Here is a 16,446-nt window from a genome sequence, read left to right on the forward strand (position 1 = left end):
CAACAAGGCATTTCTGCCCACAGAACTGCCGCTCACTGGATATTTTTTCTTTTTTGGACCGTTCTCTCTAAACCCTAGAGATGGTTGTGGGTGAAAATCCCAGGAGATCAGCAGTTTCTGAAATACTTACACCAGCCCTTCTGGCACCAACAACCTTGCCACGTTCAAATTCACTCAAATCAGCTTTCTTCCCCATACTGATGCTCGGTTTGAACTGCAAGAGATTGTCTTAAACCATGTCTACATGCCTAAATGCACTGAGTTGCCGCCATGTGATTGGCTGATTAGAAATTAAGTGTTAACAAGCAGTTGGACAGGTGTTGCTGATAAAGTGGCCGGTGAGTGTATATGTTTTTTTAGAAAATGAAATGAGTTTAGGTGTAGGGCTGCAGCTATCGAATGTTTTATGTATTATACTGAAAATTTCATCGATGAATCAAGTAATCAGATTTTTAAAAATTTAAATTACGTAAAGAGCAATTATAAATACAGTGTATCACAAAAGTGAGTACACCCCTTGCATTTTTGCAGATATTTATATCTTTTCATGGGACAACACTGACAAATTGACTAAATGAAAAGTAGTCTGTGTGCAACTTATGTAATTGAGTTAATTTATTTTCCCCTCAAAATAACTCAAAATATAGCCATTAATATCTAAACCCCTGGCAACAAAAGTGAGTACACCCCTATAAAAAATGTACATCCCTAAATGTCTAAATTGAGTACTGGTTGTCATTTTCCCTCCAAAATGTCATTTGACACGTGGCAGGAGTGCTGTCAGCATTGCTGCAGAGATTGAAGAGGTGGGGGGTCAGCCTGTTATTGCTCAGACCATACGCTGCACTCTACATCAAATTGGTGTGCATGGCTGTCGCCCCAGGAGGAAGCCTCTTCTGAAGACGGTACACAATATAGCCCGCAAAAAGTTTGCTGAAGATGTTGGTGATGTCAAGATGATGTCAAGAAAGCACATGGATTATTGGAACCATATCCTATTGTCTGATGAGCCGGGTGGGCTTTCTTCTTCTTCTTGTGATACACTGTAAGCCATGTTATGCCTGTGAATAATTCCATTCATATCGGTCATTTCATTCTCAGGGCATTGAATCGATTATCCATTTGTGATCAATTTAATGACTGGAAAAATGAATGTTACTATATGACAGCAGTATCAAGTCACAAGCACTCAAAGCCACCTAGTGAGTTCCCTGAGTTTGTGTATGTTTGTTTGCAGAGATTCTAATGGCTGTCAAGAAATGTGATCCGTGACTCATGAATGGATTATATTCTATACTTTTATTCATGCATGCCTTTCAATTACTAGCCATTTCAGGCCAGCAATTTAAAAAGCAGTATTTACAGACATTTTACTCTATAGGTAGGTATGCTTGGAACTGTTAAGGTTTGGTTACTTTAAACTTTAAGTAAAAGGTTTAAATGTTTTCTTAAATTGAGTTGAATTATTTGTATCCTTTTTTAATCCCACAGTTGAAAAATAACCCAAAGCACAGAAAACAAAGCAAATACTAAAACTTATAGAAATTTAACTAATACCAACAATTTCAATATGATGAAAACTAATAAAAACTAACATCTCAACATTAAAAAAAATAAAAACAATAATTGGAACTAACTACATTCTAAGAAAAAAAAAAACTAAATTAAACTAAAGTCTAATGAAAAACCCAAACTACAATAAACCTGATACCGTCACAAATTAATTGTAATTAGACCAGTGAAATAGACTCCAGTGAAAGTATAGCAAAAGCAGTGATATGTACAAGCAAAATTCAGGTTTGAAATCAGTGACACTTTATTAAAAGACATGGCGGGGCGTTGTTAAAAAAAACTGCTTGGACGTAATGAGGCCATTTTAGAGAGGCGTTGACTTAAACAACAGACTGCGATTTATCCAACCTCCGGTCATCCTCCGAGTATCTCCGGAAGGTTTCCCCCAGCAATGGCTCCAAGGCCTCAGCTGAGCGGTAGGATCGAGCTCGCACTGCGCAAGCGATGACTCCGCCCATCACGGCCACAACCAGCACCGCCGCAACAATAGCAATGGTGATGATCTCAGACAGTGTATAGGCGCGAACTGCGGTGAAACAATAAGTCAAGGAGAAGGGGTCAGTTTACTGTCAAGTATCTGTGGGTTTGTATGTTCGTACAGTATGTATCGCACCTGGCCACTGAACCTCATAGGTGTAGCCCAGGTTTTGTGGGGCAGACACAAACATCTCTGCATTTGTGACAGGAGGCCAAAATGGAACCATGTTGAATTGGCGGTTGTGTCCAATTGGAGCATTCTCCTCAGGATAGACTATCTCCCCTGCAAAAAAATAAGATGAATTCATCAAATTAATCTCACTAGGACTGAGGTTTAATCAATTCTTAAAAAGATAACAGTTACAGCTTTTTAATGATTAAAAATATATTTTATATCATTATTTCCATAGGGGAAAAAAGCTGAATAATGCAACAAATATAAGACTAATATAAATCCCAGTGGTCTATATTAAAGAACAGAGTCATACCATTTTTATTCCCCTCTCCCCCCCAACACACGCACACCACATACCCACACACACTATTCCCCCTGTTTGAGGATTGAATATTACCTGGCTGGTGCCTGCTGAGCCATTCATCAAAGATAGCATCAGTGAAAGTGTGCAGCAGAACGAATATGGGATCATTAGGGGAGAGGTGAGTTTGTCCGCCAGTGCCATTGAGGAAGAGGTGGGCCAGATTGTGGAGGCTGCGGATCACGGGATCGTACCTCCCCTGGGGAGCGCTGTAGCCTTTAAAAAAAAAAAAAAAAGAATCACAAAGCCTTTCAAATAAGGACAAATATGAAGTACAGTGATCCCTCGCTATTTCATACTTCAAACTTCGCGCCCTCAGTCCATCGCGGAGTTCTTTCAATTAAAATAGAATAAATAAATACAGTATTTTATTTTAAAATGTTATGATTTATGGATTATCATTGTGTTCTTATATATTTCTCATATCATACTTTGTAATTTGTCTCAACTGGACTAAATAACTGTGAACAACCGCTTTCAGTATCTATCAATGCGTTTCTTGCAATGCTCTGCTGGAATTTTAGATTTTTTGGAGCCAACTGCTACAGGTCTCCCCTGGCACTCCTGCAATTCTGTCAGATAATGCTCAATTTCTCGTAGAAAATGATTGCAATTACAAATGCTTTGGTAGTAATATTTTCATTGATTTTACTTGCAATGAAAAAACACAAAAGAGAATGGGGAAAAAAATAAATCATTATCATTTTACACAAAACTCCAAAAATGAGCCGGACAAAAGTATTAGCACCCTTGAAAAATCAAGTGATGCTTCTCTAATTTGTGTAATTAACAGCACCTGTTACTTACCTGTGGCATATACTGTAACAGGTGGTGGCAATAACTAAATCACACTTGCAGCCAGTTACAATGGATTAAAGTTGAGTCAACCCTCTATCCTGTGTCCTTGTGTGTACCAGATTGAACATGGAGAAAAGAAAGAGGACCAAAGGACTGTCTGAGGACTTCAGAAGCACAATTGTGAGGAAGCATGGGCAATCTCAAGGCTACAAGTCCATCTCCAAAGACCTGAATGTTCCTGTGTCTACCGTGTGCAGTGTCACCAATAAGTGTAAAGCCCATGGGACTGTGGCTAAACTCCCTAGATGTGTCAACAAAACATTGTGCGGATGGTGGATAAAGAACCTCGACTAACATCCAAACAAGTTCAAGCTGTCTTGCAGTCCGAGGGTACAACAATCTCAACCGTCGGCACCTTTTATCTGTCGGCATCTGAATGAAAAGGGACTCTATGGTAGGATACCCAGGAAGACCCCACTTCTTACCCAGAGACATAAAAAAGCCAGGGTGGAGTTTGCCAAAACTTTCCTGAGAAAGCCAAAAACGTCTTAGATGATGTTCTCTGGTCAGATGAGACAAAAGTAGAGCTTCTTGGGAAAAGCCATCAACATAGAGTTTACAGGGGAAACAACGAGGTCTTCAAAGAAAAGAACATGGTCCCCACAGTCAAACATGGCGGAGGTTCCCTGATGTTTTGGGGTTGCTTTGCTACTTCTGGCACAGGACTGCTTGACCGTGTGCATGGCATTATGAACTCTGAAAACGACCAACAAATTTTGCAGCATAATGTAGGGCCCAGAGTGAGAAAGCTGGGTCTCCCTCAGAGGTCATGGGTCTTAGGCAGGACAGCGACCCAAAACACACTTCAAAAAGCACTACAAAAATGGTTTGAGAGAAAGCACTGGAGTCTTTTAAAAAACATTTATAACAATATACATATACATATGAAGGGTTTGTTTTTGTTTAGTTTAATTTTTAATTATATTTTGGGAGGGGAAAGCATGTCTTAAATGTATCTCTATCCAATGCTTTTAAATCTGACTAGGTACATTGGACACTCCAAAAAATATATATACTAGTACAGTATATTTATACTGTGATTTTCGCGGGGTGGCGGGGCGGCCCCTATTAGCCGCGAAAAACGAGGGAATCACTGCAATTTATATTTTGTAAATGTACAGTAATTCACATTTACTGTGTTAGGATGTGAAATAAAATTTTGAAATTACAATTATAGGGCATGTGTACACTTTACAGGCTTGATTAAAACTGATTGGTTTCTGCTGTGCACCATATTGGGGTCTCCCCAGTTACGCTAGGTTCCAAAATCTCAGCATTTTTAGATCAATCATAGATTGTAAATAATCCTTTGATGTGAATATGGGTTTAAATGGTTGTTGATCAAAATGTGTATATTGTGAAGCTGCTTCTCAAATACTGCTCAGTTTAGTTTTGACTTCATTTTGTGTATGATGTGCCTCTGTAATTTTCTTTATATGTATGGTACTGTATAAGTATCACTTTTTTCAGGATTGTTTGCAGTCAAAATGGAGTCTAAGATTTTAGAAAGTAAAATAAAAACTTGAACATGCTCTTGAATTAATTCAGCAGAAGTGGGTAGAGCAGCCACAAATGTTACTCAAGTAAGAGTATCGTTACTTCAAAATAATATTTCTCAAGTAAGTGTATAAGTAGTCATCCAAAAATGTACTCAAGTACAAATAAAAAAGTATCCCGTGAAAAGAATACTCAAGTAATGAGTCACATTTTGAGTAACTGCTTATCTTTGTGTGATTTTTTTTTTTTTTAACAATTGTATTTTTTTTGTCTCAGCACAAACTTATCTATACCCATTACATAACCAAATTAAACCAAAGAAATGTTTGAAAAAACATTAAAGAGAGAGGAAAAAACAGTAGTGAAGCATTATTCGCCCAAAGAGCGCGAGTGCCCTGCCCTCTAGTGGAGAAAAATTGTTCCTAGTTTGAATAGGGAATACTGTAGTTCCTTCATGAAATTAAAAGGATCATATCTCCGGTTTTCTGCGGTCAATCAGTCAATCAATTCCGTGGTCAAATAAAAACTGGGAGAGTTTTAAATCCGCGCCTTTGATTCATGTTGAGGACAGCGTTCTATGTAAAATACTTCATTTGTTACAGTGCTTTAGAGACGCGGGATTGAACAGGCTCACATGATCATAGAACGGTAAGCTTGCATCTGATTGGTGTAATGGAGTCATGTGATGATTGTTGCGACGTCTTATTGGTGAAATTAGTAGCGTTACTCTTGGCAATAGCATCGCTAGCAAAAAAAAAAAAAATGTCACGACTCTTGTGTAGCCCAAAGTAGCAGAGAAAGATTGGCATTTTTTTTCTTCACAAATCTACTCAAGTAAAATTATGGCTTAGTAAGCATACTCTTAGAAGTACATTTTTCTCAAAAAGTTATTCAAGTAAATGTAACTGAGTACATGTAACGCGTTACTACCCTCCTCTGTAATTTAGTCATATCATTCTTAAAACCATATTGTTGTGGACCTTTGCCATGCTTGTATTTATACATAACTATTAGAAGAAAATTCCATCCTTTTGTAATTTGTCTTTTATAGCACTTTACTTGACCTTACATAAACGTGACCATTATACTAAAAAATTATAGAACTGTGTGACCTCTATGGATCGTGCTATATGTATTTAAAAGTTTCAATGCAAATAAAGTTCACTTTGTTTTGCTCTTTACTAGAAGGTTCAATGAAGTTATCGTGATGCATTGCTGCACACCTTCAATTGAGTTTCTGAAGCTCTCAGAGGAGGTGGAATAGTAAGGGGGTGTGTCAAAGGTGTTTAGCTGCAGACAGTCCAACACATCCTGGGGCTCGGGCAGCCTCTGCACTAGAGGCCGTGCAACATTGCCCGCTGGGTTTCTCCTTATTGGGCTGGTTTCTGTGTCTGCAAATGAAGGACACAAGGTCAGAGTTAGTGTTTTCCGGCAAGCACAGCACAAAGGCAAAGGATGACTACCATCTCGCTGGAAGCAATGATTGCATTCAAGGATTTTTAGAAGGGAGGCACTCAAACTGCAGTTCAGATCCAGGCCAGTTGTCCCCACGGAAATGCAGAGGAAGGGGATGTGATGAGTTATGTTGTATTATTCAACAACGCTCTAATTCTATGAGGGAGACTAGACTAGTTTGATCAGTCTTTAACATGACAGCACGGTAATTGTTCACTAAATTTTAACAACAGTGAGTGGGAGCTCTGTGAAGTCTCTTTGCAAGTATGACCTCCTTCTTGTTTTCCTTTTTTTCCCCGTTCTTCCCCCACATCACACACAAGGGTGCAATCAACCAGCTACATAACAAAGTTGTCGGTGCAAAGATGATTCCCACAGATCAAAGTCTGGCAGATTCCTGTCTCTGACAAGCACAGGCAGAAATGAGACAACCCCCCGTAACCCAGTTAAGGAGAAGTTGCTTGTTGATGCTGGAAATACCGAGCCTGTCGTGACTCTCCGTGGGGATTAACCAGACACATCACTCACGTCTCACATTTGACCCGCCTCCAAATCCCTCCAGTTTTCTTGTACATTTTCGTTTGGACTGAAAGAACCAATTATGCTAACGCTCAAAGTGGATTGATGTTCAGGATTATTCCACAATATGACATGAAAAGAAATTGTTGTATTTTAAAACTCAGAACCCGACTGTGATTTGAGGGTTGTAAATCTGTTGGCAATGTGAGGAAAATTCCAATCCATGCAAATCTGATCAACTAAATCTGATTTATTTCAGTTCCTCACACAATTACCTTTGTTCTAGTTTCTAATACCAGAAACTATTCAGAATGACTGCTGGATAACAAAGCACGATAAAATGTTCAATGACTAATTCAATATAACAATTTGTAAGTACCGGTACCTTAGCGGTACATTTGTCGGTCTCTACTGCAGTGTGTCTGTTTAAGAAGTTCGTCATCATAGTTATTGTAATATCCACAAATGTTGAATGAAGGAAACTGGACTGCTTCTAGGTTTTTAATCAAACTAGGAATTTTCAGTCTAATGGCCAGTCACAACTTCTGTGATTCAACTTTACTGCTATTCTCCCAAGGATACCAGGCAGTTTATATTGAAGTCCAATAATTAGCCCCATTTGGCACATTAGTACAATGTACTGTCACTGATAACGTAGTAGTTCGCATGACCAACGTCTGAGCAACTTGCATTTGTAAGCTGCAACTGTACAGTATGCATAGTATGCCGGTTAACCAAACCAGGTTGTCGATCGCCTTTCATTCACATTCCACTAGACGGAATTAAAGGCGTAGGTTTGGTCTCAACATTGGTAGGGACGATATAATAGCTTAACCTGCATGTACACATTTGCTGGGGACGGGACATTAATAAGACCAAACAGACTGGGTGAACATGGGTCAAGGCTACATTTCTCACAAATATGGACCTAATCAATTGATAGGCTAAATGATCAATGCAAACTAAATCTGTATTGACTTATAACTTTCACGTGTGTTGGTTCAGGTGATTCCAGTACTTAATTTGTAAATCATAAGGTGCTGGAACGAAAAGTACATATGACAGCGCAGGGATGATGAGAGTAGGTCCCGGAACATACACAGAAAAATTGTGCTGAAAACAACACGGAAGTTTTTTTTTTTTTTTTATGTCAGCAGTGTGATTTGTTGGTCCAATTTTTCAGTGCTTCATCAAATCCCGACTTTTTCAAATGACTTAAATTTTTATGAACAACGCGCGATTCTTGAGATTTGTTCTCTAAATTAATTTATGCATATTATTATTTTATTTTGTACTTTAATGTCCACAACTATTCACGGTCCCTTTAAGAGACGCTGGGACTGGAGAACTGTGAGGTAGTAGGAAGCGAGGGGGAGATGGGTGGGAAGCAAAAGTTAGCGGTCGAATGCGATGGCAGTCTGCTGATATTGTGTTTGTTTTTTTATTGTTGCTACAATAAAGTGGAGAAAGCCATCAACGACTCTTCTTTGCCCACATCCGGGGCTATTAGAATACATTTTTTAAAAACGTTTTTATATTATTATTATTTTCTGTACACAAGAGGTGCCGGTTTGCCCAAATAAGTCCCGGAACACAGGGAGGCCAAAATCAAGAGGTGCCGGATCTTGTTCCGGCAGGATCCGGCACAAATTAACCCCTGGGTGATTCACAGCTCAACTCAAAACTTTTTTTTCAAAAACTACTAAAGAAACATTTTAAAAACTTCCGAAATAAATGTCTGGATTCTATTAGCAAATTAAATTGCAGTATTTGAACATAACTGAAATTATATTAACATACACAATAAATACATACTTACTAATCTCTTTACTATCTACGAATGCAAAAAATACATATTTTTCTCAAGACCACTCAACATTGTCTGAATAAATAAATTAAATATAACTGAAAAAATAATGTAGAAAATAAATAAACACATTTTAAATGAATGCAAGTCATCAGCCAATCGAATGTGCGTTTGAGGGGGGAAAAATGGACTGGCACATTCAGCAAATGAAAAGGGGTAAATGTAAGTCTGGACATAATGAAAATAATTCACTTAATAATAGTAGGGTCAATTCTATCCTTACAGCATTTGGGAAGACGATCTAAATTACCTATATACATACCTGTCAACCCGAGGCCGTTGGTAATCTTACAAATAGTGACGTATGACCTTACAAATTGGTGACTAATCTTACAACGTTCTATATAGCGTGTAATATGAAACAAAAATAAAACGAATTTTTAAAATAATATGAATTTATTGGTAATATTGTCACATATAACCTGGTGCAATCAAAGAACAATCAATATCTTCAGCTACATCATGATTACAAAAATTTAACAGTGAGTTTTGTTATAATTGTAAGTAGCACTTTTGGCAATCTCTATTCTGTCTTGATGGCTGCACTTTATGGCACTTCAGCTCGCAATTCAGTTTGACTTAAAGGTAGTTTGTTAGTGTGTCCAATTATAAATTAAAAAGGTCAATTGATAAAATTAACTTATCGATGCAATCTTTGAGTCAGGGAACATTTCTTTTGCTAATTCTGAGAAGTGATCAGCAATAGTTGCAGACAAATTGTGTTCGGCAACAAATTGGCAGAATGAAATCGCCGCTTTCATCACTTTTCATTCTGCAGACTTCATCTTTATGACCAGTGTTGTTACTCTTATTTTTAAAAAGTAATTAATTAGTTACAAATTACTCCGCCCAAAAAGTAATTGAGTTAGTAGCTCAGTTACCTGAAGGTAAGAGTAATTAGGTACCTGGCAAAGTAACTGGTGTTACCTTTCATGTTTTTTTGTTTTTTTTTTTTCATAAAAAAAGAAAGAAAAAAAACCACCTAGTAACCTTTGCTATGTTTGGAAATGGTTGAATGTTGTGAATTAACTGTCAAAGTTGTTAAAATTGCTACCGTTTTTGCATTAGTTTCCATCTGTCTACTTTCAACATGTTAAAGTTTTAAAACTTTCATCATTTAAAGATAGATTCAAGTCAAGATTTTGCCGATTTAGGATTATTTTAGATAAAAAGTTACTTAAATTCACTAGGAAGGTTCACTACAACAGCCTTTCTGAGAAGTCTACTGCTTCAAAATGGCGGCTGTTCATTAACGCCGCCGTCTGTCATTTCCCATGTAGTTTTATAAGCATTTTTATATCTAGGCGTAGATTGTAGGCTGTCGGCTACAGTCAGGAAATATTGGAGCCGCCTAGCATCGCGTTTGCTACAGCATCACAACACTCTTCTCTCTCAGTGTCTCTGACTTTTCTCGCAGCATTTAACCAATGTAGTAACACACATTGTCTCGTTGCCGAAACGGTGACAAGATCCGAACGGAGAAAAAAAAACCTAATGCACGAAAAAGGTACAGATTTTGAACATATGGGGTACACATTTAAAAATCAGTGCTAACTTGTACAAATACGCTGAAACCGTACAACTTGCCAGGTATGTATAACTGAATTTATTAGATTATGCAAATAAGGTTGCTTAAAAGTTGGTGGGGACAATTTGAGCACTGTGAAAAGTTGGTAGTTATGTCCCTACCGTCCCTATGCAAAACCTACGCCCTTGGATGAATGGATGCATATTGCATAATAACGCATTACGCATGAAAAAGGCAAAGTTCAAATTGTTGACCGTAACTGTTTTTCTCTGGCAGGATGTCTACGTTCTCACCTTAAGAGACTGAATGAGATGCTCAGTCGTTCAAAAGAGACTCCATGGGGAGAGAGGAGTCAGCTAAGGTGGTTCTATGTGAGTTGCTTCTCAGATGCTGCGCTGGGAAGATTTTTTTGGGCATGTCCCAATGGGACATGATGTCGGGGCAGTATTAAGACACGCTATTGCAACTATGTCTCATATCTGGCAAGGGTATATTTCTATGTCCTCGCGGTGGGACTCAGAAGGTGCCTTGAGACGGAAACGTCTGGGCGTTCCATCTTAAACTTCTGCTCCTGTGACCCGGATAAGCATAGTGAGAAGTTTAAGAATAATCTATTTTTCCTGAGTTTGGGTCCCAAGGAGAACCACCTTGGGATTTGAGGAGCTGGAAACTTTGGGAAACCCTGGTGTAAAATAACTTAACAAATTGAGATTCTGACAGACTGCAGCAATTGTGAGCAATTTCAAACACAGCACAGCAGCTAGGGGGTAATATTTATAGCAGCTTGTGTCGTTCATGCTCTATTTATGAGGTGGATGCCCTCATTTTGCTGCATCAACACACTTCCTTACGTGGTGAGGTATCGCAAGCTCGTAAATGAGTAAATATTCCTTACTGTTGCAAATTGTGCCAAAAGTGTCGTAGTCTTCCACGCTCTCGCAGACCACCCTCCACTGGGAGAATACCGAGTTGGGGCTGATGGCGTTCATGTCGAAGGAGCTCCTGGCACCCAAGAGGTCGTCTGTGCAAATGTCGCATTCGTTGCCTCCGATGGCAAAGTTCCAATAGGGCAGCGCAAAGGATGAATCACCCAGCATGTCCTGTGTAATTTATGATGATTGTAGACAATAATTCACAATAATAATAGTTATCTGTTATCTGTATGCTTACCTGCTGTAAGACAAGTTTCCCCTTCTTAGGGGACAATAAACTTAAACTGAACTGAACTGATTCTGATATTAAGTCTCAGTCCAAGTTAGTAGGTAATTAATTGGTAACATGCAATTTCTGCAATATCAGAGGATCCTCGTCTCATCTTATGAGATCAAAATAAGATTCTAAACAATATTCCTTTGTAAAGCAAATAACGTCCAATTTTAAGTGTCTTTTTTTTTAGATGGCCGAAAATAGGATCTTTAAAAAATCAGATGATCCCTGGTGGCTAACATTTTGATTGTGTAATTTTGGATACAGCTCTTAAATTGTATCCTATTTGATCTAATTAGATCGATTATTCTGTTGTTGTGCTATAAATGTGTGTATTGCCCCCCCTCCCATTTCCCTGTTTCGGACATATTTCCGCTTTAACTTCATGCATTAGGTATTCCTGTAATTTGCTATACCCACTTGCATGTCTCTTTCCAGTTGTAGCAGGTGAAAGCGGTGCCAGGTGACAAAACCTGGGCCCTCATGGGAAAAGTCAACTCCTCCGAAACTGGCTTGGCCTGGGCCCAGGAAGGTCTTACTAACAGAGTAGTAATGGCTCCAGACAAAGTAGTTATAAATAGTGATGTTCTCAAATTGAGGTGTGTTGCCATCTGGCCCTAGTATCTCCTGGTACCTAAAAATGGGAACAACAGCAGGATGGCAAATCAGATTTTCCTCTCCAACAACATCCCTGGATAAATTGTTTGTGATTTAAGAGCCTTGTAATGGTTTGGTCATTGCTCAGTGGCTTGTACAAAATCATTTTTAATACTGACTGTCACTGCCATTGGGACATCAAGGGCTTTATGTGCAGCACAAATCAAGTTTCAGTGCTATTTTGCCATGTGAGGAGTCAGTTTAGACGAGCTGTTGGTAATTTGGTATTTGAAAGATGGTGTTTTTTCACCGCATTGGCGTGATCATTTGCTGATCCATTCACAGCCAATGAACAGTTACCTTTGAATTCCCTATAAAGGTGGCATTCTAGTGGCATACTTTGTGTTAAAAGTGGGAACTCACTTCTGAAAAGAAAGTCAAACCATTTGGACTCACTGCAATTGGGAGCAGCTTTCAATATTTATATACTGTTACCCTCAAGAAATATTCTACCTGCAGCCCGTAGAGATAAATCTGTTCAAATTTCCTCGGATGAAGGAAGATGACTTCTCGTGTTATGAAAATGTAATGTTTAACATAAGCATAAATACCGTCGTGTACAGATGACAAGGTCGGGATGGATTGTCCGCTTTGCTTGGTCCAGTGAGTTGATGAATGCTTGCTTTTCAGTTGCACTCATTTGCATTAAATTTCTCCTCACTGTCACAAGGTTCAGAGAGAAGAGTAACATTAAATATTAAAGTTAACATACTGTGTTTTCAAATTTTCCATTTCTGTGTCCATTTGGAATTAGTATTGAAAGGTTGCACCAGAATTCTGAACACAGCTTTGAGCTGCACTTCCTGTGAAAATCCTACGGAAACATAAGCTTTACAGATGCAATTCTATGTGATTCTTTTTTGTAAATATGCCAACTGTAAAAAAAGATATACTGTATTTTTCAGACTATAAGTCACACCTGAGTATAAGTCGCACCAGCCCAAAAATGTGCAATGAAGAGGAAAAAAAAAACATCTAAGTCACACCGGAGTATAAGTCGCATTTTGGGGGGAAATTTACTTGATAAAATCCAACACATAGAACAGATATGTCATCTTGAAAGGCAAATAAAAATAAAAATACGAGAACAACATGCTGAATAAGTGTACAATATGATAATGTTACATAATGCATGTACAACGAAATGTGAACTTGTCGGGTATTTTAACGTAACATAGCTATTAAGTGTTATCCAGATAACAATAGCATAAACAACATGCTAACAAGTTAACCAAACCATCAGTGTCACTCCAAAACACCAAAATAACATGTGAAATGGTATAATAACGTGTTAATAATTTCACACATGAGTCTCTCCAGATTATAAGTCGCACCCCAGCCAAACTATGAAAAAAAACTGTGACTTACAGTACTGTGCAAAAGTTTTAGGCAGGACACCTGCCTAAAACTTTTGCACAGTACTGTATATATATTTTTTTAATTATCAAATTTATTAGGATCATGGAGCTTCCACTTGGGGAAAATATATACATACAGTATATCCTGTTTATACATAATATAATAAAAATATACAGTACTGTGCAAAAGTTTTAGGCAGGTGTCCTGCCTAAAACTTTTGCACAGTACTGTATAGTCTGAAAAATACGATAATACTAAAGATAGTTGTAACCATCTAGTGACACTATTTGGTATTTTCCTCAGTCGTCTATTCAGGATTTTACAACTAGCGATTAGTTCGGGTTCTTTCTAGTTTACTGTAACTGTTTGTATGTAAACATGCAAATGTCCTTTCTCTTACCAACAGAGATCCTCTGGTCACAGTTTGGTCCAGTCAGCCCATGTCGACACCGTCCGCAGTTGTAGCCACTGAAATTCCCATTACACATACATGAGCGGTTGAAGAAACGCAGAGGCCACCTCTCTCGGTCATCTCTTCCCGCATAGGGATACTGGGGTCCATGGCGTCGGTTGTCTGCAGCAATGGGAACACACTGACCCCGCCCTGTGCTGGCGCCACACTCGTCCCCTGCTTGGCCTGACAGAGAGGGGCAGCACTGGCCACTGCGAAGCCCTTCAGGGGTGACGCACTCCCGAGGAAACTGGCCCAGAGTCATTGTGACACAAAAGGTCACCACCAGGAGACACGCTCTCCAAATGCTTGCCACACAAAACAGGTGAGAAAAAGACTCATCATGGTAGAGTAATAGAAAAACAGTATTTTAACAGGGGTAGCATTGCGTACATTAGAGGCCTATACGAAGGTTGGAACGTTAGAATAATTTAAATGGAAAGAATGTCCTAAAAACTTAACTTAAACAGCCAGTCAACTCCTTAACAGATGAAGTACCAAGTAATTAAATGAATGATAATCTAAGGTGACAGTAGTGTTCTATTTTTTTAATCACTGCATGGAATGAGTTCTGTACAGTACTTGCACAAAAACAAGGAGTAGGTTATTGTTTGGTGCAAAGTAATTTGTTAGATTTGTATATTCCTGTTGATATAATACGATTATGTGACACAATACAACCGAATGTGGCCTTCCAAGGCATTTTTTGAGGCCCATTTTCTATTCATTGGTTTACAGCCGTTACTGTAATTGCCCAGGACCTGGAATATGTGCCTTTTTCAACTCACTTAAAAACAATATTCTTTCATTTATTGTAGGTTTTACTAGATACTGTAATGAAAAATTATTATTTCTATTCTGAAATGTCTTACCGCAAGCAGTATGAACCGTTATTCATAATTCAAAGGGCAATTAGCTTCTCTCACAAAATCAGAAGCACTTAAAAACTGAAGATTTTCAGAGGCGTTTTATAGCGTTATGTGCAGCTAGCAGATCTACGATGTATTAAGAACAGTTCTTATACACAATAAGAGAAAGCATGCAGTAAAATCATGGAGAAAAAAAAAGTATTTTCAACAAGATTTGGAAACTATTGTAATATCATCTCATTTTGTGGAGGGGTTATCTTACCCGTGAGTGTGCATCTTGCTCCTCTTGGTACGACCAAATGTAGCCCCCAAAGAATTAGTTCATCCTGGTCCTTTGTCTTAAATAGCTAGGGAGCGCATGACTAGACCTCATTGTAGCTTGTATTAGTACCCCACCCACTCCGCACCCCTCTCCACACATTCACAGTCTAGATGGACAAAGTGGAAAAAATATATACTTACAATAATTATTTTTAGAAAGCACGGTTTATATCATATAAATATTTAAAACAATTCATGTATACCTTGAAATGTAAAACATCTGCTCCTCCAGTCGGTTTGCTGCTGACATTTTTGACCAAAAAAGTGTCATTAGCATGCATTTTCCCCTACATGAATACTGACAAAAATAAAAAAAATTGAAATTAAAAATTAAAAACTGTCTTATGACACAAAAGGGCAGCACGGTCATTAAGAGTTTAAACTGCACCTCGGACTTAGTCTTGTAGGTTCTAATAAGCCTCAATTGTTCTTTTACTGAAATGTTATTAGGAACACATAAAATATTGCCATTGATTTAAAATCATGTTTTGACCTATGGAGGGCGCCATGTTTTATGCGTGTAATGGACGCTCAGGGTGATGACGTAGTTTGTCATTGTCACTAGACGAGCACTACCAGTTTTCTGCAATTCCTTTTACACGGCAAGACGTCCAATACATGCGCACATCCCTTAAAAGCGGCGAGTACGTACTATTTGTGTTTTTATTGAGTCTTTTATTACCTTTTCATTGCCTCAAATTACTTTCCCTCTCATACTTTTAAGCATTGTGTTTTCTTATGGTAGCTTTCAAGCAGATTGTTGATCTGTTGACCACTTTAGTCACGTAGCGTATTTAAACCACCCTTATTTGATATTACTACATTCAAGTATTTTCTTGTGGCATCTTTAGTATGTTCTGTCCAAACAAAACAAGCTGAACGCGCATGGTAGTACTTTGGGTGTCAAATTCGCCTCTTGTAAGACCTTTCGCCAGTGTAACACATTTTGGCAGATCACCGGTTTATAATAAATAAAATATCGGAAATATCAACAGTGCTGTCATGCTCATTAACTCATTCACTCCCAGCCATTTTCACCGAGCAAGGCCCTTAGCACCCGGCCATTTTACCGGATTTTGACTGATTTTGCACGGCCCACTGAAAATTCTGTTCTATTGCTATATATTAACATGGAACCCGCCAAAAGAAAGATGAGACTCTCTGCTTTCAGCACAAAAAAAGTTAGTTCATATCTTTTTCCATTCTTTAGAAATCAGCATTAGAAAATAGCTTAGTTTGAGCAATTTTCCAATTTCTGATGAAAAACGGACAAA

At 38.3% G+C, this 16,446-nt stretch overlaps 1 protein-coding gene across 1 annotated transcript; it reads right to left on the reverse strand.

Annotated features, from left to right (window-relative positions):
• Positions 1–1,361: 1,361 nt before the first annotated feature.
• Positions 1,362–15,222, reverse strand: tyrp1b (tyrosinase-related protein 1b). The gene is made up of 9 exons (XM_057842387.1): positions 15,114–15,222; positions 13,932–14,290; positions 12,724–12,832; positions 11,936–12,149; positions 11,205–11,409; positions 6,164–6,331; positions 2,622–2,801; positions 2,186–2,332; positions 1,362–2,098 (listed from the first exon to the last, which is right to left on the reverse strand). The coding sequence occupies exons 1-9, from the start codon at positions 15,125–15,127 to the stop codon at positions 1,893–1,895; spliced, it is 1,602 nt and encodes a 533-aa protein (XP_057698370.1). The 5' UTR covers positions 15,128–15,222; the 3' UTR covers positions 1,362–1,892.
• Positions 15,223–16,446: the final 1,224 nt, after the last annotated feature.

This window comes from Corythoichthys intestinalis, chromosome 8 (genome assembly GCF_030265065.1).
Source record: "Corythoichthys intestinalis isolate RoL2023-P3 chromosome 8, ASM3026506v1, whole genome shotgun sequence".
Taxonomy (NCBI): domain Eukaryota; kingdom Metazoa; phylum Chordata; class Actinopteri; order Syngnathiformes; family Syngnathidae; genus Corythoichthys; species Corythoichthys intestinalis.